At 44.3% G+C, this 25,188-nt stretch overlaps 1 protein-coding gene, 1 long non-coding RNA gene and 1 pseudogene across 3 annotated transcripts in view; 2 read left to right on the top strand and 1 right to left on the bottom strand.

The window, feature by feature from the left end:
- The window catches only part of LOC134578777 (uncharacterized), a 495,152-nt gene that overhangs the window by 293,424 nt on the left and 176,540 nt on the right, over positions 1 to 25,188 (bottom strand). The gene's annotated exons all lie outside the window — the stretch shown is intronic.
- NLRC5 (NLR family CARD domain containing 5) overlaps positions 1 to 25,188 on the top strand; it is a 140,481-nt gene that overhangs the window by 61,827 nt on the left and 53,466 nt on the right. For both annotated transcript variants that reach the window (XM_063437813.1, XM_063437814.1), the window contains exons 19-25: positions 10,596 to 10,649; positions 11,962 to 12,045; positions 12,738 to 12,821; positions 14,736 to 14,825; positions 17,554 to 17,616; positions 18,149 to 18,232; positions 20,178 to 20,267. In XM_063437813.1, the coding sequence (XP_063293883.1) occupies positions 10,596 to 10,649; positions 11,962 to 12,045; positions 12,738 to 12,821; positions 14,736 to 14,825; positions 17,554 to 17,616; positions 18,149 to 18,232; positions 20,178 to 20,267 (549 nt within the window). The remainder of the gene's footprint in view (positions 1 to 10,595; positions 10,650 to 11,961; positions 12,046 to 12,737; positions 12,822 to 14,735; positions 14,826 to 17,553; positions 17,617 to 18,148; positions 18,233 to 20,177; positions 20,268 to 25,188) is intronic.
- On the top strand, positions 3,288 to 3,433 carry LOC134579717 (small Cajal body-specific RNA 11; annotated as a pseudogene).

Genomic DNA, 25,188 nt, shown 5'->3' on the forward strand with positions numbered 1-25,188 from the left:
TTAAGGACCAAATTTCTGGAATAAAAGGGAATCATGACATGTCACACATGTCATGTGTCCTTAAAGCGGCACTGTCATGCCGAATTCCGTTTTTTTTTTTAACCCCCCTCCCGCCTCAACTACATCCAATCGACCCCCTAGTCATCCCCAAATGCCCCTAAGCCCCCCAGATTACCTATTTTTAAATCTGTATCTTCTGCCCGATCTTTATTCAGGGCGCCGCCATCTTTGTGTGGGTAGGTGAAGTCCCTGTGGGACACGTCATCTGCCCACACTACACAGACTGTGAGATTCCCGCACATGCCCAGTGAAACACTTGGACATGCGAACGGGAATTTCATCTATTCATTCATTCATCAGACAGACGAATGAATGAATGAATAGAAAAAATCAGACGAACAAACTAACACTGTGAATCAGTGTTAGTTTGTTTGTTCGGTTTATTACAAGGAGGGAGCTACCGGCGCGCAGCTCCCTCCTTGCAATATGTAAAGACAGAAGCGGCAGGGAGCAGTGCTCCCCACCACTTCATTAGCCCCCCAGGTCCTCCCCTCACTCTATGGGGGTCAATATGACCCCCATAATAGCACAAGGGAGATTCAAATCTCCCCAATGCCCCTACTCGCTATACCGCGAGTAGGGGCATGTCCACTAAACAGTGAGCAGCCTGTGGCTGCTCACTGTAAAAAAAAAAAAAGGGTAATAAGGGGGGGACGGGGGACCTACTGTCCTCCCCCGCCGGCCCCCACCCCTGGACGGCGGGTGGGGGCCATAATAGTAATAAGGGGGGGGGGGGGGGGACCTACTGTCCTCCACCCCCCGGCCCCCACCCCTGGGCGGCGGGTGGGGGCCATAATAGTAATAGGGGGGGGGGGGGGGGAACTACTGTCCTCCCCCCCCCAGGCCCCCACCCCTGGGCGGCGGGTGGGGGCCATAATAGTAGTAGGGGGGGGGACCTACTGTCCTCCCCCGCCGGCCCCCACCCCTGGACGGCGGGTGGGGGCCATAATAGTAATAAGGGGGGGGGGGGGACACCTACTGTCCTCCACCCCCCGGCCCCCACCCCTGGGCGGCGGGTGGGGGCCATAACAGTAACAAGGGGGGGGGACCTACTGTCCCCACCCCTGGGCGGCGGGTGGGGGCCATAACAGTAACAAGGGGGGGGGACCTACTGTCCTCCCCCCCGGCCCCCACCCCTGGGCGGCGGGTGGGGGCCATAATAGTAATAAGGGGGGGGGGATCTACTGTCCTCCCCCCCCCCCGGCCCCCACCCCTGGGCGGCGGGTGGGGGCCATAACGATAATGGGGGGGGACCTACTGTCCTCCCCCCGCCCCCACCCCTGGGCGGCGGGTGGGGGCACTAAGTAAATTCCCCCCCCCCCCCATCAAGGTGACTAGGGGTGCCCAAGCCCCTAGTCACCCACCCCCCACCCAAATAAAAAATGCCCCTACCTACCCCCCTCACCCTAAAAAATAGTGAGGGGGGAATAAAATTGCTAACCTGTAAAGTAAAATTAAACTTACCATTCGACGTCTTCTTTTTTCTAAAATCTTCATTTTTCAGCCCCAAAAAAGGCCAAATAAAAAACCATCATAGCCGTCGAACTAAAAATAAAATAAAAAACCCGAGCGCAAAAAAAAAAACCCCGACGAGAAAGAAAAAACCCGAGCGCACAAAAAAAATAATCCATCTTCACCCATGGAGGGCTCCGCGCAGACTGAGCTCCGCAGGGCGGGGCAAGGCTTATAAAGCCTTGCCCCGCCCTGCAATTAGCCTAAGAACACTCTGATTGGTGGGTTTAAGCCAATCAGAGTGCTCTTTGTCATTTTACAAGCGTGGGAAAGTTCTTTGGAATTTTCCCACGCTTGTAAAATGACACAGAGCACTGTGATTGGATGGCTTGAAATCCATCCAATCACAGTGCTCTGTGTCATTTTACAAGCGTGGGAAAATTCTTTGGAACTTTCCCACGCTTGTAAAATGACACAGAGCACTGTGATTGGATGGATTTCAAGCCATCCAATCACAGTGCTCTGTGTCATTTTACAAGCGTGGGAAAATTCCAAAGAACTTTCCCACACTTGTAAAATGACACAGAGCACTGTGATTGGATGGATTTCAAGCCATCCAATCACAGTGCTCTGTGTCATTTTACAAGCGTGGGAAAGTTCCAAAGAATTTTCCCACGCTTGTAAAATGACACAGAGCACTGTGATTGGATGGATTTCAAGCCATCCAATCACAGTGCTCTGTGTCATTTTACAAGCGTGGGAAAATTCCAAAGAACTTTCCCACGCTTGTAAAATGAAGATTTTAGAAAAAAGAAGACGTCGAATGGTAAGTTTAATTTTACTTTACAGGTTAGCAATTTTATTCCCCCCTCACTATTTTTTAGAGTGAGGGGGGTAGGTAGGGGCATTTTTTATTTGGGTGGGGGGTGGGTGACTAGGGGCTTGGGCACCCCTAGTCACCTTGATGGGGGGGGGGATTTACTTAGTGCCCCCAGCCACCGCCCAGGGGTGGGGGCCGGGGGGGGGGCAGTAGGCCCCCCCCCCCTTATTACTATGATGGCCCCCACCCGCCGCCCAGGGGTGGGGGCCGGGGGTGGGAGGACAGTAGGTCCCCCCCTCATTACTATTATGGCCCCCACCCGCCGGCCAGGGGTGGGGGCCGGGGGGGAGGACAGTAGGTCCCCCCCCCCCTTCTACTATTATGGCCCCCACCCGCCGCCCAGGGGTGGGGGCCTGGGGGGGGGGGAGGACAGTAGGTCCCCCCCCCTATTACTATTATGGCCCCCACCCGCCGCCCAGGGGTGGGGGCCGGGGGTGGGAGGACAGTAGGTCCCCCCCCCCTACTACTATTATGGCCCCCACCCGCCGCCCAGGGGTGGGGGCCGGGGGGGGAGGACAGTAGGTCCCCCCCCCCTCTTATTACCATTATGGCCCCCACCCGCCGGCCAGGGGTGGGGGCCGGGGGGGAGGACAGTAGGTCCCCCCCCCCTACTACTATTATGGCCCCCACCCGCCGCCCAGGGGTGGGGGCCGGGGGGGAGGACAGTAGGTCCCCCCCCCCCCTTTATTAACATTACGGCCCCCACCCGCCGGCCAGGGGTGGGGGCCGGGGGGGAGGACAGTAGGTCCCCCCCCCCTACTACTATTATGGCCCCCACCCGCCGCCCAGGGGTGGGGGCCGGGGGGGAGGACAGTAGGTCCCCCCCCCCCCTTTATTAACATTATGGCCCCCACCCGCCGGCCAGGGGTGGGGGCCGGGGGGGGAGGACAGTAGGTCCCCCCCCCCTTTATTAACATTATGGCCCCCACCCGCCGCCCAGGGGTGGGGGCCGGGGGGGGAGGACAGTAGGTCCCCCCCCCTCATTATCTTTATGGCCCCCACCCAACGCTCAGGGGTGGGGGCCGGGGGGGGGGGGACAATAGGTCTCCCTCCCTTATTTTACTTAACGGCCCCCACCCGTCATTTAGGGGTGGGGGGCAATATTTTTTTTTTTTTTTTTCTACAGTGAGCACACTGCTCACTGCTTACTAGACATGCCCCTACTCGCGGTATAGCGAGTAGGGGCATATTATTTACTAATGCTAAGTAATCTTTACTTAGTATTAGTACATTTGGCTGAAAGACCAATTCAGGTCTTTCAGCCTTTTAGTAGATAGCTCCCTGATACCGTGGGAATTAGGGAGTTATCTACTAAGCGGCTGCAAGATGCAGCCACAGCAATGAATAGGATCGGAGTTTCATTCATTTGAATGAAATTCCGATCCGAACAAAGTACCGAATTGCATCCTAACACCAATGGAGAAACTCTTCTCATTCTGTTAGGATGCAATTCGGCAGTTTTGCCGGCGTTCTGTCTAAGTGACAGGACTTTCGGCAATACTGACAGGAAGCATTGTGGGAACAGGGAGGAAAGCTAGGGATCATGGGAAAATTGCTCTGACCAGCGGAAATGAAGCACACTTTGCTCCTCCGCTGGTCAGAGCTGGTCAAGCGGAGGAATCCTCCATAAGACAGAGTCCCTACTTTGTCTTATGATTTTAAAGAAAACTAAAGAAGAATGGAAGAAATGAATAACAGATCCCGAGAGAGGGGGAGAAGAGGAAGAGATTGAGGAAAGGTAAGTTCGGCATGACAGTGCCGCTTTAAGGGGTTAAAAGCACTTCACACATAAAACATAAATTAACCTTCTTACACACCCTTCTGGCAATCAGACAACTAGTCCTGTTACTTCCTGGTTTTCTTAGTTCAGTGGAGCTAAATTCAAGAGGCAGACAATTGCCCAGAGCACCTGCATCATAAAGACTTGAGCTGCATTGGAAAGTCTGTGATTGGACAGCCACAGGAGTCTGCGTGGGTTAGTAGAGGACAGCTTGCAAAGGCTGCAGACAATGGATCTGCAGCTTTGCAAGCGGTTTTTGGATATATCTCCAATGAAAAAAATGCATGCATTTTATTATTTGGGATTTGGGCACTGGAGTGGCTCTTTTATATTTTAAGTAAGAGTCCCCAGCAGTCCATCCCCTCTGAGCTGCTTGGACTAATGAGGAATCATCAGCAGCAATGGGCTGTTTATTGACCCCAAGTGTCAGCTGATGGTATAGCCAGAAGGAAGTATGTAATCTCTGCCTTTAGCACACCTCCAGCAGTGGCCAGCCTGGATGGCCAGGGATCCTCATTTAGTTATAAACAGCTTGAAACCGGTTTAACACTGAATGGAGGGACAGTGCCAGAGGACTTTATATGCTATAACCAACCAACAAAAAAAAAAACAACAAAAAAAAACAGTTCACAATGGCACGAGTCATTAAGTAGGAGCTGAATTCATGTTTATAGATTAAAGTACTATATGCAGATTCTAAAACAAATGCCACACAGTCACTAGCTCTGCCCATTGAGAACGAACCACCAGACGTTTCTGAACAGCATTACCTATTAGGTTCAGCTCCCCTGTGTTCCCCCATTAAAATAAAACACATTTAGTTACACGCGTCCTCTGTGCTTGCTGGTAAAATCAAAAGCAGCATCCACCACATGTATAACCATACAAATCTATACGATTTCCTGTTGGAAATCTTCTCAAGGTTTTGTGTGTGCGGGGTGTTGCTTGTGATGTTGTATTCCTGCATGTCCATGTGTTGTGTTAGAATTAATAGCTTGTCTTGTTTTACCTGTTGTACAGCACTGCAGAACATGTTGGTGCTATACAAGAGATTGTAATAATTGCGTGCGGGCGGGCTTGTGTGTGTGTGTGTGAGGAGGCTGTATGCAGTGTTGCAATGGTGGGGATGTTGCTTGTGATGTAAATGTGTGGGGAGGCTGCATGTAGTATTGCATGTGTGGGTATGCTGCTTATGGGATTGTGTATATACAGTGAGGCTCCTTGTGGGTTTGTGTGTGGATGTGGCTGTTTGCAGCGTAGTATGTGAGCGGAGAGTGCTGCCTGCAGTGTAGTAATGTGTTTCAGAGTGTGTGTGTGGATGTGGCTGTTTTCAGAGTAGTATGTGAGTGGAGAGGGCTGTTTGCAGTGTAGTGTTGTGTTGCAGACTGTGTGTGGAAAGGGTCAGTTGTATGTTTGTGGGATAGAAGCTGTACTAGGCATCTGGAGGATACTGGGACTGTTGTGTGTGTTTGTATGGATAATAGAGGCTCTACTAGGTGTGAGGTATATAGAGGCTGAAGTGTGTGCGTGCGTGTGCATGAGGTGAAAGGGGCAATAAGAAGGCACCTTCTACGTGCAAGAATTTTGCACGTAGAAGGGGCAAAAATGCATACAGACTGTAGTGGGTGAGGAGGGTGCATGAAGGCATGGGGCTGTAGTCGGTGCAACGTTGGCATATGGTGGGTGCAGGAAGAGAGTGGCTGAGTTGGGGTCAGAAAGGCATAGGGGTTGTGGTGAATACAAGGGAGGATAGCGGATGAGGTGGGTGCAGGAAGGTATAGGGGCTGTAGTGGGGTGGCATGGAGGCTGTGGTGGGTGCAGGAAGAGATAGAATAGGTATATAGGTATAGTGACTGTAGTGGGTGAGGTGGGTACAGGAAGGCATAGGGGCTGAATAAAATATTTACCAGAAGCATACATACCTGCTGAGTGCGGTCTCTGCCAGGCTGCTCCTTATCTCCATCGAGATCGCAGGCCATGAGCACTATGCAGATTCTGCAGGACAGGAGAGAGCAGGAAGTGATGTCACTTCCCATTCCCCAGACTCTGCTCTTCCTCTCACACAGAGCTCCGCACAGGGAGAGCATGGAGGAGAACTGGCAAGAGCAGTAGGATCGCTGCCAGAGCTCACTCAGAAAAGAGGAGCAAGTCACCTACCATGCAACGGTGTACACGGCCCTGCAATCTATCACTGGAATAAGTTTTATTTTAGGAATATGTGAGGAATTATGGGTTTCTGGCTGGAGATCTCTGCTACCCAGCCAGAGCATGGTTGTTTAGCGGGGCTCCTGACTGCCGTGAGCCCTCGGTCTATGACTGGCCTGCCCGAGTATTCACTCCGCCCCTGCGCCAGGCTGACTAACAATCACTCAGGCCGGCCCTCTCAGGGCGGACCATGCAGAAAGCACAGATACAGGACCCTGAAATAGGGACTGCCCTTTCAAAATCAGGACAGCTGGAAGGCCAGAGATGGCAATTTCACTCTTCCAAATACTTGTGGATGGGCACCACCCACAGGGCAAACAATGTTTCTTTAATTATGAGTATACCTTACTACTAGATTGTCTCATTACTCTTCTGTAGCCAAAATGTCGGATTGTGATAAATTCCTTACTTAGTCATAATCCGAGTCATATGGCATATAAACACACGCACACAGTATAAAGAATAGAACATGCACTTTGCTCTAGATAGATACTCAAGGACTGCCATCAACCTGTAAATCATAATAAATCTATAGCACTGCAAAGGATGGCATGGAAATCCACATAATGGAGCGTCATGGCAAATTATACCTGGCCAAATAGTGTCATATGCATATTACCATGTAATACAGAGATAGAGAGATAGACAGACAGACAGACGGATAGGTAGCAGACAGGTGGTTAGGTGGATATAAACAGGTGGTAAGGTAGACAGACAGACAGACAGACAGACAGACAGACAGACAGACAGACAGACAGACAGACAGACAGACAGACAGACAGACAGACAGACAGACAGACAGACAGACAGACAGACAGACAGACAGACAGACAGACAGACAGACAGACAGACAGACAGACAGACAGACAGACAGACAGATATTGTTTTACTTATAGATAAAGGGAGGACCAGAACAAAATGATAAATTTGATACTGTAGACAACACTATGTGTTAACCTAATGTCTAAATACAACAATGTGTGTATAAATATAATTTAAATGTCCCTGGTAGTTAGAGGGGTTTCTATAGTTGAATAGAAAGCTTCAGGCCAGAAAGCATACCTCCCGACAGTCCCAGTTTAGGAGGGACAGTCCCTCTGTTGGACCCAAAATCTCTGTCCCTCTTTTCTATCCTAATGTCCTGTTCTCTAGAAGCTCCATATTGTTGGTGTGTCTAAGTTTATAACATAACTCCACAGAAATAATACTCGCAGTAATGAGTCCATAAACTGCAATAAATGTGTTTTTCAAATCTCTCTGTGTAAATAAGATTATTCCTTCTATAAATTACATTTTTAGTTGTATATATATATAATTTTTATTAAGTCACCTAATAACATTTCTCAGAACAGCCTGGCTCCTGACCACACCCCACTCACACCCCTAAAATCAAAGTGTCCTTCTTTGCCCATTTGTAATATTGGGAGGTATGAAAAGGGTGAAATCTAATATGCCTGGCACCGGTCAGTCATTTCCAGCTCTGCCGGCAACATGACATTTTTTTTTTTTTTTTAGTTTCTTTCTCAAGCAACTGTTATCTCAGTGTCTCAGACACATTTTATGGCATTGAAAAAAAAGATAAGGTTCTCAATAGAACAGTTTGTGTACTTCAAGCAAAGGGAAGTGAAATCAATGAGTGGTTTAGTTTATTTACAAACATGAATATATATTTAATCTGTAAGGAAAGCTATTAACTTCAAAGACACAGGGAAGAAAATAGCAAAATAAATACGTGTATTAAGTTAACTTATCTTGGTGTTGATAATCAGGCTTGTGTAATACAGTCCCTTACTGAGATATGAAGAATCAATGCAACATGTCCATAGGACTTGCAGAAAAATAAAAAATAAATAAATTCCCCAGTTAATAAATTAACAAGTATTTTGTACAGCATGTTCACCCAACAGTTCCTCATTCATGGGACACTCTTCGCATTTTGGAGGACAGCAGAGAGCACGTCTCTGTGAAGCTGGACTCGGTGCATTCAGGCCCTGTCAGTGCTTCCTTTAGTAGGACGGATTACTTCTGCTGTAGCGTTGCTGCGCTCCTGGTTGACATGCACTCCTTGTAGGGATCCACCATACACCAGCCTTTTAGCTATCCCCCTTACCAAATAGCATAACTTGCATGCCATATGCCCAGGGTCGGATTTCGCATTCGGTGGAGAAGGTAACTGCCTACATGTCCATGTCCTGAAGGGGGAGTCTATTTTCAGCACTTATAATGTGACTTTTTGGAACTTGAGTGGGCTAGCGAGGGGGAGATAAGTACCAGGGACCTTTGCTAGTATCCTTTGTCATTCAGTCAGGCTCCAATGTTTGATAGCAGTTCTGCAGGAAGAGTTATAGAGGGTTTAATACTCTGTGCGGTCCCAGCTCTAATCCCTTCCCATCTGCCGACTATCAGTCTCTCACACAGGAAATGCCTGGCAGGAGGAGCAGGGACAGCATTGAATGATGCACACTGTATAACAGCGACTGCAGCCAATTTTAGAAGGCTGACTAGACTACAAGCAACATGAGAGGGCAAATAATCCTCCAAAACTTCAAATACCCCAAAAACCCTTTCTCCCCTAAGCCCTAAATTGAACCTTCCCAAAACCCAAACATACGTTTTAGTACCAAATGTAAGGACTTACAGCCTAAACCTGGGGGGGAAAAAACAAAAAAAGTTACTTTAACCCCTTAAGGACCAAACTTCTGGAATAAAAGGGAATCATGACATTAAGGAATTAAAGGATGTGACAGACTATCTAGTCACTATGAACCACCTCACAGCCACCTGCCCTGCAAAGAGCTTCTTTCATTACACCAACCCTTCCCCGCTGTACCTCCCAGCTAGAGAGCCTGAACCAACCGCTTACACCATTCAGGGACTCGAACAAGGCTCTCTCAGGTACATCGCATGTAACCGGGAGCTACACAGAAACTTCATGGAACTGTGACTCAGATTGTGGGAGTGGCGAGATCCAGTTAAACTTCATCGAGAGCTCTCGGCTCCAGAGCCACCAAACAGGGCACTATTTGGAAGGGAGATCAGGGAGGTGACAAGGCACCGAGTGATACCAAAGACTATAGGAGCTCCATGCACAGAAGTTAGCAGAAGCCGCCTGGAACTGAGCTCCGGATCGGAGGGTAGTCACGTCCCGGCTAAATCATTTGCTCCAAATAACTTGAGCTAGACTTGAGTAGTGTTTTGGGGTAATGTGATATTAGGCACCCTGGTGTCTGGCATTAAATTATATTGTTGTGACTAAAGTATGTCCCAGGAAGCAGGACTGTGCACTACCTATTGTTCTTAATGACCCCCTGTTGAGGACCCCTAATTACATTACCTTACTGTGAGTAAACTATGTCCCAACACCAGGGCACCAGTATTGTGCAATGCATTGAGTTTGTTTTACCCCACATCAAGCCTCGGCTGGTTATTAAGGGGAGCGCTATAATCACTCTTGAACTTTACGGATGCCGACTAGGAGCGGTCCGCCACAAAGGGTCACTATAGTTACCAAAACAACTTTAGCTTAATTAAGCCGTTTTGATGTATAGCTCATGAATCCAAAGTATCACTGCTCAATTCTCTGAAAGGAGAAAGCCTGAGACTTTATACCTCCTCCCAATGTTGAGAGATACAGTGCAGTAAGATTACATTAACCTTAACTGCCTGTGCTAATGTAATACACCCCTGTAAATGCATGGTGACCTCTATAGGCATAATTAAAGTAAACCCGTACAAAGTACACCAAGTTATGCTTCAATTATAGAACATATATATATACACACACACACACTAGTGTCTCTGACTGCCTCTGCGCTATTTCTAACTGGATATCTGCCCACTTCCTTAAACTCAACAATATATTATATATATATATATATATATACATACAAACACACACACACACACACACACACACACACACACATACAGTGCTAACAGAAATTAACTAAATTAATTAAATTATTAACTAATAAATAGTACACTTAATTCAATAATATGGGTTCATATTCTACAACTGCATTGTAAATGTTGTAATAAAGGCTTTATATTTCAGATGGGAAATGAATTAAAACAAACATCAATATTGTTTATTATCACATAAAGTTAGGTTACCGAATACTGAAATATTCTGGTCAATTTAAAAGGAAAAAAACAAAACAAACTATTGTATACTTTTTATTTACATGCTCTATTCAATAACCCATATTTGCCCTGCAGAGAGAAAACCCCCAAGTCTGACGAAGACACATGTGGTGTTCTGAAAACATTTAGGTGAGAATTTTTCTGATCGTGTGTGATGCTTAGCTTTCAATTTAGCTCCAGAGATGGGTAAATGGTAGACGCCCAGATGTTCTATAACTGCAACTGCCATGGTAAATTGCCAGCGTTGTCAAATGTCAAACTGCAGTTCTAAAACATCTGGGGGTTTACGGTTTGCCCACCGCACTTAGTTCTATTGGAGTTGGAATATTAAAAAAAATCTGGCGTGACTATCTATAAGCACTATTTGTTGGCATATTGTTTGTTTAATGGGTTGCTCCAAGCACCATGACCACTTCAGTGATTTGAAGTGGTCATGGTGCCTGGGTTCTGTCTACATGTGCAGCATTTAGCTATATTAAACACTGCACTTACAGAGTTTAACCCCTTTGCTGCCGAAGGTGTAACTCCACCTCTGGCAAGGTCACTGGGGTGTCATTACCCAGTCTGGAACGAGAGTCTCGGGCTTGCTAATGTCAATTCTGTGCCTATTTAAATGCACCACTGCTCATTGAATTATGTTCTCAGACAATGAATGAGAGACATGAATGGACTCCTGTTCTGCAGAAGCCAGATCTCATAAGCATCTCTTTAGAGGAGACCAGATGCCTGGCGGTGACACAGGCACGAGGGCAAACCATTGCAAAAAAAGAGAATAGCGACAGAGTACTTCACACATCATAACCACTAGAGCAATCTGTAGTGATTATGATGCTTGAAGTAACTCTTTAATTTACTTTGATTTATTTTCCTTTCATCTTTGCCAATAAGAAATTAATATAACTCAAAAACACAAGTGCAAATCAAGAGTTTAAAGGGACAAGTGTTGTATCAAACCATATAAATAATTTGACAAAAACAGGGGAGCTCCTGGCACCTAAATCCCAACCCCTCTGTTGATGCTTGGCCTGCTCAGTTCACGTGTGTAGCCCTGGGGGGAACATTGACAAGCTGAGAGACATGCAGCTCACTGGGGTGAGGATATCAGGAAGTTAAACAAACGGTTACTGTCACAGAAGAAGTGAAAGCTACATTTTCTGTTTGGGTTTCCGTATGCTTTCTTAAAGGCCTGCTGAGCAAATAAAGGATCTCTAGTTCATGGGCATCCATAATGCCAAACTCCCTGTAAAATTCGAGGCTATAAATCTCTTTTCACTTCAAAACTCTCATCTGATTGGGAAGAAAGCTAAATTCTCTTCCTGATCTAATTTCCTCAGTGTTCTAATTTAAACCCATGCTTTTTGTATCAGTGTTGCTCACCCTTCTTTTTGGGGCAGATTAACTGCAACTTTGTTTGTATTTACCCCTTCCTCCCTCCCCGTAGCCTTCAAATGTGCCGCATTACCTCACACAAGCTGCAGAAGATTTTCCGGGCACTCGAACGATGCAATGAGCTCACAAAGATGAAGTATGTACCGGTGTCTATCAACTTTATATTTGTTATGTTATTAAATGAAACACAGCAATTTACACATGAAACTTTATACGTTTCAACAATATTCAAAATCTCCCCATGGCCCATAATGTGTGTTCTTGTCAGTCAGAAGGGATTAAAAAAGGTCTCTTCTGACATACATACTCTGAGCTCACAGAGTAAACTACAGAGATTCTTTGCAGGTGGCAATAACAACCTATAATGCTCTGTGCAGTATAGAAGCATAGTATAACGGTTTGTATTGTACTTCCGGGCATTGAGCATGCATACAGACTGTTTTACATTCCCCATACTTCTAAAATACACATAAACAAGTTATTTGATCAATAGAATATCTACTTTTGTCAAGCCAAAATTGTGTTTTTACTTAGATGCTAATGTTTCGTACCCGGACAATGATATTGCAAAATAATAGATACCATATAATTATGAACATTTTTTTTCCATTTTTTTTACATAGCGTCTAGGTAAGGCATTACCAGCAATCTATATACAAAGTTATACCTTATTTTAGTAGTTCCCCCCACGCATTTCAATTTTGAAAGCAATGCCATTTCTTGTTTTGTAATGAGTAATGTGGGAGATTTCACAAGTACTCACTAGCATTCATACACTATATACGAATTATTATATATGTATTAACAGACAGCCTTTTCTCCCCGCAGTTTATCGGACAATGCACTGAGTTGCCAAAATATTGAAAACATGTTGAAATTCTTGCCACGGTTTCCCAATCTGACATTTGTAAAGTAAGTTGTTTTTGTATTGTTTTTTTTTTATATTTGCTAAACCCGTGATGTCCTTATACTGCATGTGATTACATTTAGAGAACTCACATATCTGGATTCATCTGAAATCTAGGTGCTTTCTTTCAGATTGTTACTGAAAATGTTTGAAATCCCCTGTCTCCAATCACCAACACACTTAATTATTTTTTTTACTGTCGATCTAAATAATAAATTTTTTTTTTTAACTTCATTTTTTGCATGCTAAAATTTCACATTATTTTTTTCATTTTGCATCTTAAGCTGCCTCCTTTGTCCCATCTCCTCTATTCTAATACACATCATTATGCTTATTCGATGATACAGTGTCCAGGGGCTGCACAAACTTTAAAATAAAAACAAAAATAAAGTATTTAATTCAGTTTTTTTCTTATCGGTCTCATCTTTTTCCACTCCTGCTTCATCTGCATACTTTTTTCTTCTTTCCCCCATAGTGTTATGGAGTTGTTGTTTTTTCCATGCTCCAAAGCTAGCATGTTTGATATTAGGAGAGAGAGTGTCGGCAGGGTACTGGTGTGTCATCGAAAACGTGTATAACCCTAAATAGGGAGCCATGTTAGTTCAACACAGAATCAAGGCTGCCTGTACACCAAGCACTACTAAACTGGTCTTGTAGGATTTGAATTCCCCCAAACTGCATTAGAAGCATGGATAAGCTTGGCTCATGGTGCACTTTTCCTCAGTCCTCCCAAAAGCAAGGGACAGAGCCATTGTCTTGAGTGATGCTGATGACACAGTTAAAACTGTGTGGCTGTGGGAAATAGCACACTCTGGGACAACCAACTTATGTTGAAAATAATAATTTTCTTGTATAAGTAGGTCTATGGAGGATCTAGTGGTGTTGCCGGAACATCCATAGTCCGCAGTGAAGTACTCTTGCACATGTGTGAGCGTACAGCGGTGACGCAGGCATCTAGCAGATGAAGTGCCAAGGCGGCCAAAGATCTTTAACATCCCTTGGGGCCTGGAAGTAGTGTATGACACAAAGTAAACACATTTTGGAGGGTATTAGACTGGCCTCCCTGTTTAGTAACCCCCATTTCTGTCAGGTATGGACAATAAGGGACTCACTAAAGTATCCCACCTGATTTAGGAGGAACCTCTGATGACTACCATCAATCTGGGGGGGTGCAGCTGGACCACATTACTAAATCTAAACTATCAGAGTACTGCCCTGACCATACACACCAACAAATATATCTGGATCTTATGTCCTGCTGTCAATGTGTGTGTAAACTATCACAAACTGAGGGAACATTTGGTTCATAAGTGACACGAAGACTTGACGAATCAAATTCCATTTAATCTAAGCACAAAAAAAATCGATTCATCTGGGATTTACCTGTGGAGTCTTATTCATTGACGAATACTACATATGTAAATCCCACATGGATTCGTTCGTTTTTTTGCGTAGATTAAATGGAATTTGATTTGTTCGTACCTGCTGAAAAGAATTTGTGCACAAATCTAGTAACATGTAGAGACCCGAGCTCTCCTTCATTAACCTGCACAGAGGAGTATAATATTGAGATCTGTGATGGCTGACATTGTGATTAGACAGTAACCAGAAGTACCCAGTACAAGCAAATTCCATGTGGCAATTTAAGCGCCCACTCATTTAGAGACACGAATATCTGCATCACATACACAAAAATATAAAAAAAATAAGGAAAAAAAAAAAGTTTACTTTTCTTTTGCATGAGAGCAAAAAAGACTTTTTGAGTGCTAGCGTATAATTGGAGTATCTTTTTCCTCAGTTTCCATTATTGGGACAGAAATAATAGTTCTGTCGATACTGCCTACTGCCAGCTGTGCTTTGTTTGTCTACACAAAGAAAAATGTCTGTGTTACATACAGACCCTCTCATTTGTCTTTCAGCTTCAATAACAGTGACCTTTCTACAAATTGTGTATTGTTACTGGCAAATTCAGCTAGTTTCTGTGACAGAATAAAGGAAGTCGACATCAGGTAAATGATCAACATGGTACAATATTAACACCTGGTCTTTTAATGTGTATTTTTATTTTAAATCACTTTAATGTTCCAGGTCGGTACCCTTTGCTACAATTCCTACATTAATCCCTTAACCACACATGACATGTGTGACATGTCATGATTCCCTTTTATTCCAGAAGTTTGGTCCTTAAGGGGTTAAACCTCAGTGAACTCCTTTTCACTCCAATGAAAGGGTTACTCCAACCCTCATTCAATCTATATTATACCTATGGAACATTACTGCACACAAAACAGTAGTCTAGTTTTAGTTTACTAAATCTCAAAAATATTTAGTCGACTAAAGTTTGACTGAAATTGTTAGTCGACAAAATGAACACTTGCTGGGGCGGAGCTTACCTGCCGAGCGAGCCAGACGTCTTTGGCGAGAGCTCCCGCATCTGAAGCCCTGATTCTGGGCATTACGCCCGACCACCGGATCATGCCGGCTGCGGACAACTAGCCTCAAACTCAGGAGGAGATGCGGGACCCGGGGATACCCGACACGAGGCACCCCGCCGACAAAATACCTAAATCGCGATCCGCGGCCTACACGGGTGGGAGCTGTGGAGAGACGGCCGCTCTCCCAGTTCTCAGGCTGAAGAGGGGACAATCGCATATCGCTCCCCCCCCCCCCCATGGACCGGAGGGGGTTATCCCGGTCCCCGCCAGCAAGGGAAACCATGAGCTCAGACGGCACAGCAGTTACTGGGGAACCCTTCTGCGGCATAGAAACTACGAGGCTCAAAATGGCGGACGTGCCTGCCATCACTACACGTGGCCTAAATCGACCACAACCTAGCGTTGAAGGCTCCACAGGAGATTCGACAATTATGGCAACAGAGACGCAACCCACCACAAACAGCATCCATGCCACCCCACCTAGACATACTCAGGAGTTCTTCACACAGCTATGCACCAACCTTTGGATAAAACTCCGAGGCAAGGAACGGCCGTTCAGGCTGGCGGTGCAGGCGGCAGCAGCTTGGATCCGCCCGGCTACTCGACGCCGACTATCGCAAGCTCCCAAAGCGTTCTCCCGAGGGAGGCAAAACCAGCGATCTAAGCGGCGGACAACAGCGACATGTCCTGCAGGCGCTAGCACTCGCACTACGTCATATCTGAGCGAGACCGTTGAACACATGCGACCTACCCATCGCCCAGTACCACCGGGGACCACCGACCAGCAAGACGCAACCCGACAGCCAAGAACCCACACTGGGGGCCAAGAGGAGCACAGCGGAGTTGACATCCCATCGAGACACCAACCCTGCCGCTACCCACGGCTGGCCTGGCAGGTACCCAGAGCCGGTATCGGCTAATCAAAGTGGACTATACCCAGGAGGGACTATTCTCCTACAGCCATAATGGAGGAGATAAGACCTGTTTTCACTAGGCGGACTATAACCATGAGGCAATCTTTCCCTAACCATTGGGCCTCTCTGCTCGACGGTTACTTAAAAGGTGTGTTACTACCCATGCCTAGAATGCATAGGACAGCTATTTTGAATGACAGGCTGGACATAGCAATGTTTTACAGGGCAAGCATCTAGAGAGGAAAACAATGTTAGGAAATAGTATATATTATAGAGAAGTTACTGGCAATGTTCACTTTAATGAGAAACTCCCTCAGCGAAACACCCATAGCACCACGTTATTATACGCCATGTCAGAATTAGCTCTCTAGCGTAGACGTAATAGCGCTGTTACACGTCTCTATTTTTACTTAGTTATATCCACCTAGTCTGAAGTAACGAATAACAACAGCTATCCTGCATTAGACTTAGGCTCTATCTTAAACAAGTTAATAATATATATTTTATGCCATAAACTAGTTTATGCATTACGCTAGTTTCCTTACACACAAGCAAACAGCATGTAACACGTACAAGTTAGCATGTTACACAACACGACTATAACTACTGCTTCATCTTGCAATTCTTCTTGTATACTTTATGTTCCTACTCGACAAAAAAAAAAAAAAGTGCAGCACCTCTTGACTATGTGTACCAATTGTTTGCAATGATATTGTATTCTAAACATGTCACAGATTAAGCTTGTAATCATCTCTGCACTCAAAAATAAAGAATTTGAAAAAAAAAAAAAAAATGAACACTTGCTCTGAGTTGGTGAGAGAAAGGGGTGCGAGAGTGGGAGGCGACTTTTAAATACAAAAAAAAAAAATTAAAATGTACAGAAGGGGGCAGGAGGGATCATCAGGGTGGGAGGGTCTATCTTCCTTTTGCAGGTGCTCTGTCTGTAAGAGGGAAGAGTTTCACATCTGTTGCCAGCGCACAATTGACATTAAGCATCATGAAACGGAATTCTAAGTAGCATAGCCCCCGGCACACTTTTAAATATAACTCTGCATGTGCCGTGTTTAAAGCAGAAACACTGCACATCCAGACTCCTGCCACCATGACCACTTCAAATCAATGAAGTGGCCATGGTGGTTCTAGTAACCCTTTATGTCAACCAATATGCACCTCAATGCATCCTGATATATTTACTGGGGTCCCATTTATTCATATTAATGATCACCAACATTGGCACTGCAGAGATTCTTAGCCAGCCATTCTTTCCTGACCTGTAGGATGTCGAGCATGATGGGAAATATCACCAACACCTGGAGTGGCATGGTTGGCTATCAGTTGCTTGTGCAAGGTCTGCTGCTCTAATCTAATTCCTGTTTTGATATTTTCAGGTCTGCAGAACACATGTGCTTACATTTAGAGATGCAGCAGAGGGCAAAGGAAGTGCTGATCAGGTGTGCAAGTTAATTTAACAATTCACATAGCAGAACCCTTTTTGTATACAAACTGCTTTTTTGTTATAATACAAACTTTTCTTTAGAACTTCCTCTAATTGCAGAATGTTTTTGTATTCAGTACAAGAAAACAAAATTGAATCAAAATGACAAGTTGCAGATAGATACCTACTTTGTAAAGAAGATACAAAATATTTTTTTTTATAATAATATCTAAGCGAACATTCCATTGCACCAGGCCTCTCTCTCTATAGATTATCTAAGGCTGTACATGACTGCTAATCATATAATATGCTTTATGCCAGGGGTAGGCACCATTTGAAAAACTCCAGATCATGTGGACTACATCTCCCCTGATGCTTTGCCAACATTATGGCTGTTTGAGCATTATGGGAGATGTAGTTCAATAAATATGGTGTTGCCTACCTCGGCTTTATGCATTCACACCCAATAAGGACATGTACCACCGGGGTGGAGAACTAGACACAGCCTGGCACTGAACTCACGGTAACATATCTGTCTCTCTGCACAGACTGAACAATTGCAACCTTGGAAAGAATGATGTGGACCAACTCGTCAAAGTATTCCAGCAGATTCCAAACCTGATAGAAGTTAGGTATGCATTTAAAGACAAGGGCTGAACAGTCATAGAGGGCATGTAAACACCTGGAAATTGTCTAAATAAGTTAATATTTGTAAGCACAAAGAAAAAAAAATCACTTTTGTGTACATCACTTTAGACATTTTTATCTGCAGCTCTGTAAATTAAACTTTAGTCACACACAGGAAGCTCCTGCGAGATTTAGAAGGATGTTAAAAGAGCAGGGGATAAGACATTCTAGATTAAACAGACTGTACAATAAAGGATGTTTAAACATTAGATCTCCCTTTACAGGAAGTGTTTTGGAAAGCTGTGCAAATCAAATGCAGGGAGGTGTGTCTAGGGCTGTATAAACAATGTGATTTAACTCCTAAATGGCAAAGAATTGAGCCGTGAGACTGCAGGGGTATGATCTTTACAATAAAACTGCTTCATTAAATTAATCAAGTTATGTTAGTGACTATAGTGTCACTATAAATCCTGTTACTCTAAGGCCAGTAATAAACCTCTATCCTTTTGCATCTTAGGATAGTGTGGATTCCAGTAGTGTGTTGAGGTCTTCTCTTTCATGAGAATAACCTTGACAGGACAATTTCACAATTGAGTTTTTCTGATTATGAAGATCACCCAGTTTCCATGTTTTATGAGGCATGCATTGATTCCTTATACATTTAGCTCCTCGTTTGTCAAGTGGTCCTGAGACCATTCAAGATATAAGCTAATTAATATTGCCATCAAAATGATATGGTTTTACTTCTCAACGTATGCCTTTCAGAAATGGTTCTACCTGATCAGCACCTGTATGGGTTATCTGTGACAAATATGGATTTCAACCACAGCATGCTCAAAATAGTGAGCAACAAACCACCTATTGTGAGCACACAGAAAAACCTGAGGCTAAAGTAAAAGGAAATTGGCAGGTTCTAGTAACAGTGATCCAAGCTATGGTTTTCTAAACCCAATCCTTAAGGCATTCCAAACATCCATTTTTTTCAGTATCCTCCAACTCAAAAGACCACCAACAAGATTGTGAAAATCCCAAATCCTGGTGTTGGGACCCTGTGATCTGTAGAACAATGTATTCCAAAAGGAAATTACATATTGGGGCGGATTGCGCCACGTAAGACGTACTATAGTATTTATGGTGTCTGGAGTGCATCTTTAATAAAGATCAAGCTTGCCCACACGAAAAGTATTTGTTGCAAATAGGTTTTCGTAAGAAACCAGGTTGCATTTTCTGAGGCAGGAGGATTGGTTAATAGTAATGGATGCTATGCTCCTGACACATGTAGGCTAATCTTAGGAGTACGTACTATACCTGCTATACCTTGGGGGGAAAAGCTAGTTTATCCAACCAGGAACTGTCACATTACCTTTTGTTGTTGTTAAACAGCCTGGGGATGTCCACGTGGTGGAGAGGGACACTTCCCACAGTTCCTTTTCTCTCCTAAGTGGTCCCGACGTCAGCTGCTGTGGCGTCACCCCCTTTTATGACGCGGCACACAAGTGCTGACGTCATGACGTAAATGGCGTCACGGTCCGCCAAAACTTTGAATTCGAACATTTTGTTGGCATGGCTATAAAATTAAGGCTACAAATTATAAAAAGGCATCACAGGGCAAGGATCATTGCCTTGTTGTGGTTCTAGTTTACGGTTCCCAATAGTGCTTTACTGTCTATGTATTTCTGGTATTTTGATCTCGGCTTTCCTGACTATTCTATATACAAAAACGTTTAAGCCCTGCCATTCTAAGGGCTATACATTGTTATATCTTTTATCATATACACACTGTCCGTTGGGACACCAGGTATCGGGACAGGAATATGCAGTTTCTGTCCCTCCCTTTTTTAACTGGTTGAACATGCCAATATATGTCGTGTTCACTGCTACCCTGAAATCCCCTGTATGTTCTCCATCACAATTTAAAAATAAAGTTAAATTGTTTTGTTTTTTCTCTAGCATGTGCATGAACAAACTATACGAGGATGGCATCCTTAGCCTCCTGTCTGCACTATGTTCCTGCAGCAACGTTACCGCAGTCCATGCATGGTAAGTTATAGCCTTGTGATGATAAGAAGACATTGCCGACAGGCTTATTATATAAAGTGTGAATTGGTAAAAAAAAAAGTGAACTTTTTATGCTAAAATGTTTTTTTGCTTAAAGCTGTCAGATGGTAGTGGAAGAGTCACAAGACCGACTGTTCATTAAAAACAATATCTTATGTTAGGAAATTTCATACAACATATTTTAATACAGGCTGGAGACGATACGCAAAAATAGTCCAGCCTGTTAAATTCATCTATTCACATAACCCTGTTGATTCTAATTCAAAATAAAACTAAATTAAACAAGCGATTTCCAATTGTAAAACAACAACAACAACCCGTGATCATAAATTCGAAACTAGAGCGAGGGTCTCTATATACAACCACAAAAACGTCAAACAGGCAGCCAGAAACACGCACAGTGAAATGTAAATGGTAGCTAATTCAAAGTGATATTTACATTTTAGTCTTTACAGTATTATTTGCTAAAGTGAGAATTCACAGTGAATTTCAAACTTAAGGCCAGAGTAGCCAAACTGAAAGCATAGCTGGTTTAGCAAATTTTTCCACTTTGGCAATTTTGACCTTAAAGAGACACTCCAGGCACCAAAACAACGTCATCTAAATTAAGTGGTTATGGTGCCAGGAGGCAAACATTCTCAAACAGTTAAATCCCAAAGTTGCCTCCAGCGGTGATGTTCACCCCTCCTCCCCCACCCCTGGCAGGAACACACTTCTGAATTTTTAGATTCAGGAAATGCAGCGTACTGCCGGGCAGGGGTGCCGCTGATTGGCTGAGAGCAAACAGGTGATGCTCTCAACCAATCAATGACTCCCAATTCACTAAACTGGCAAACCGGCTTGGAAAAGGAATGTTTCTTTCCAAGCCAGTTTAGTGAATGGGGAGTCAGTGATTGGCAGAGAGAATCAGCTGACCTCTCTCAGCCAAGCAGTGGCGCCCATACCCAGCGGCACTCCGTGATTCCTGAATCTGAAAATTTGTTGTTTTGTTGTTCATGAAGTTGTATTAGTGCCTGGAGTGTCACTTTAAATGTTGACTTTACAACAGTTCACAAATAGCCAGGTTAGTGTACCATACAATACTTATTGTAGTAAATATTGTAATGAGAAAAAATAAATAAAAAAAATAACCAACAGATACAAGGTCTGCACTCGGATTTCCGCACTATTAAGGAGAACATGGAAATAATAAATGCTAATGATTTTTAACATAGCAGTTCACAAATGTTTTGTAAAAGTTTGGTGTTTTGTTTGTTTGGTAAACCACAAAGAGGAACAGAAAAAAAAAAAAAACCACACAGCAAACTTTCTTTCCTTTTTTGGTGTTTGACAGTTTCTTTTACTCTGATTTTAAGTTTGTCCCCAAAATTATTTTTTTAAAGTAAATTTTAACTTAAAATTGCAATCTGATTTCTCACTCGATCAAAAGTCTATTAAAGAAACACTGGAAACACCATAACCACTGTGAAGTACTAGTAATGCTTCTTTAATAAAAGTCCACATTTTTTGGCGGAGCCTGAACAGCAAGCTGCATGGTCGCATCTTGAGGGAGCTCCTGCCACACATCGTGGAAAAAGAGTACCAAGACCCTAACCACAGCCTGAAACCATGCCGGGGTACGCTACCCAGATAGGGAGCGCCCTGGCGAATCGTTTGATACCAGACATGGGCATCTTGGACGACCACAACGTAAAAAAGGCACTCGGCAGCCCACGGGAGACGGAGAAGGGGAGAGGCGGCCGCTCTCTCCGATCCCGCACCGGGGTAACTGAGATGGAGACACAGACTATCAGCCTTCTCATCCCCCCCCCCAGGACCGGCGGGGGTTATCCCGGTCCACCACCCAGCAACTGGGCCACGACACCTAGACACCAGTGTCAGCATAATGGCGGGCGCCACGTGCGCACCAGAGTGTGACTCAGAGGTGCCGGACCTCTCAACGAGACTCACAGCCATATTTAAAGCCTTCTGGGCAAAACTGAAGAAAAGGGCACGGAAGCTCAAAGCATGCAATCACTCACACAGTGAAAAACCCAAGCAACCCCGCCGTAAGCGAGTTACTCCTCGCAATGACAGCGCACCAAGATGGCGCCGCAAGTGAAACTGCCCCTCGAATACAAACAAACACAAGAAGAGACCGCACGCACCTAAGCGAGGACGCAGGTTTCTACAAACCCTCCACACAACCAGCAACTGCCTGGGTCGAACCGAACAGCCGCAGGAAACACCCTACCTTCCAACACGCTGGCAGACAAATATGATGCAGCGGACCCCACTTACAGCAGCCCTAACTCACCCCCCGCTGGATGACCTCCGCCGTGAAGGATATGCGGACCCAAAACCGAGAACCCAGCAACGGCGGCGCTCCCACATACAGCTAAGCCAGACACCTTCGCCAACTGCAACACCCGCGCACAAGCGGGGCATCGGCTGAACGGGACACACCAGTGAGGCACCAGCCCTTCACCGCGAGGTGCAAGCAGGTCGGAGGACTGCCACGCGAGCTACACACACTCGCAAGCCTGGACTTTCCCCTGCTGACACTGCTGATCAGGTCTTACCTAGCACGCACCCCTCAGATGCATCTGAACTGATGCCACTTCATGTTATTTTATATTTTAATTTTATGTTTTCAGTTTGCTTTGCATCGAATTCATGTCCAGTTAATGATAATAGGTCGCTGACTGACTGCCATGCCTACAGGGAACCGTGTTAAACACTGTCTAGCTAAGCAGGGTAAACTCGGGTCTAATTGCTTATTAGAATTAAGAGCTTGTTGTACTTAACATGAAAATACATATGTAAAAGAAATGTAATCTCTCTTGCTAGACATAGCGTTAATTGTTAAACTGCTATTAGAACAAATTACTACATACCAGGCAAACTTCAGTGACATAAAGTGTAACCCTGAGCACACCTGTGCCCCACCTGTTAAAACTGTCGGTATGTTTAAGATGGCAGTAACTAGCATGTATGTTTAGCATTCACTTGCTCGCACAGCCTGACCCTAGCAGCAGCACATAATCAACATGTCTATACTATGTCTCTCCACATGACTACACCTGCTCTGATCAATGGATAGACACCAAAACTTAGCTTGTAAAGTGTTAAATGTTTATTTTACTCCGCATCGTTTTTTAATCCTGCAGCAAACACTCCGATGCAGAAGAGTGGCACAGTGCCACGACTTCATCAATGTTCGGTACTAGTCTGAGTACGTGGACTAGCCACCATTGAAGATATGCATAATCTGCGCTGCCTATAGCCTAGCCCACACATGGACCAAGCCTCGTTAATGTACAACCATACCATATGACCAACTGTACTAATATAATCTCAAGTTAAACCGTTTTAGACAGCATGTATTACCTGACTGTTACTCTTATTTTATTTTTGCTAAGCTGATCTATGCTTATTAATACTATAAAATGTGCCTATTTTACGAATGCCATGACATGTAATGCCAATGACTACCTATTCTACTGGATGTCGCTGTTGTGGCGCATTCCAGCTATTTGTTTATTCTGTGCACACCCAAAATAAAGAATTAAAAAAAAAAAAAAAATCCACATTAAAAAAAAACAACTCCACATTTTTTTATAGTCACGTATATTGTGACCATTATATCCCTGACATTTCAAATACACTTATTGACTATAATAGTACAACATGTTCACTCACTATACTCTGTATCCAAAATAGGTGGATGTGACCCCCAGTTGTTTATCCATTATATCAAATATCAAATGTTCAGTACTCCAGATGTTATGGACTACATCTCCCCTGATGCTATGGACTACATCTCCCCTGATGTTTTGCCTGCATTAAAGGACATAAACTGCTCCCAAGTGTCCTGGTTTCCGATGGACAGTCCTTATTTTGGGCCAAATCCCTTTTTTCTATACTTATGTCCATCTGTTCTAGGAGCTCCATATTGTTGGTGTGACTGATTGTATAATAGCCCTCAACATCTGGAGTGCCCAAGGTTGCATACTGCTGATATAGATGATGCTTTTAAATAAACAATGAAAAGCAAAATAAAATAAAACAAATTTAAAGCTGATTATCCTTCACTTCTTAGAACTCATATCCTTAGATGTGTTGGGCCTCAAATCACAAGAAATGAAACACCAATAAATGTGAATTAAATGAATACAGGCTACTAAAACACGCTTTAATGTCCAGCCATGGTGCTCAGAAGTAAGGATCCATATCTTCCCCTGATAATTAAATAAAAATATAAAAAAAATAAAAAAAAATAACTTCCCCACATGTGTCTCTCAAACTCAGAGATTGTAACCTTTCTATGGTTTTCAGATCCAAATATCCTTAACCCATTTGCTTTCCATGTTACTAAACTTGGCGATACCATGTTCCTTGGCCATCACAACACACAGGCCCCAAAACCCATCAGGCAATATTATAAAATAAAGCCATTGTCTACTGAAAATATGTCCACATCAATGGCCTCTGGAATAAGCACATGTTGGGTTGTCTAACCCAAAGAACAAGCTTTAGCGGATTACGTTTGTACCACTTTCCCCCAAAATGCACCGGAGAGCAGAGGACGCAGCTGCAGCATGAGGACTAGTAATACCAACCCATACACAGCACAGTCTGACGGTTTGCAGCTTATATTATGCCCACGCTGCATTCTCTCCAGTCCCCGAGATAATAAACAGGAAGTTACATTACTAATCCTCATAAGAGACAGAATCCAGAAGTCTGCGATAGCAACTCTGTGACCCACGGGAGATATGGCTCCCTTTACATTCTCAGTAGCAGATGGCTAGAATCTGTGCAGAGAGTATTTATTTCATATAGTGCTCCTTAATAAGAGACTATTAACCAGTCTGGTACAGCGCCAACTTAAGATTGCCAATTAACACCATACCAGGCCAGA

The sequence above is a fragment of the Pelobates fuscus genome, chromosome 12 (genome assembly GCF_036172605.1).
Source record: "Pelobates fuscus isolate aPelFus1 chromosome 12, aPelFus1.pri, whole genome shotgun sequence".
In the NCBI taxonomy this organism is placed as follows: Eukaryota; Metazoa; Chordata; class Amphibia; order Anura; family Pelobatidae; genus Pelobates; species Pelobates fuscus.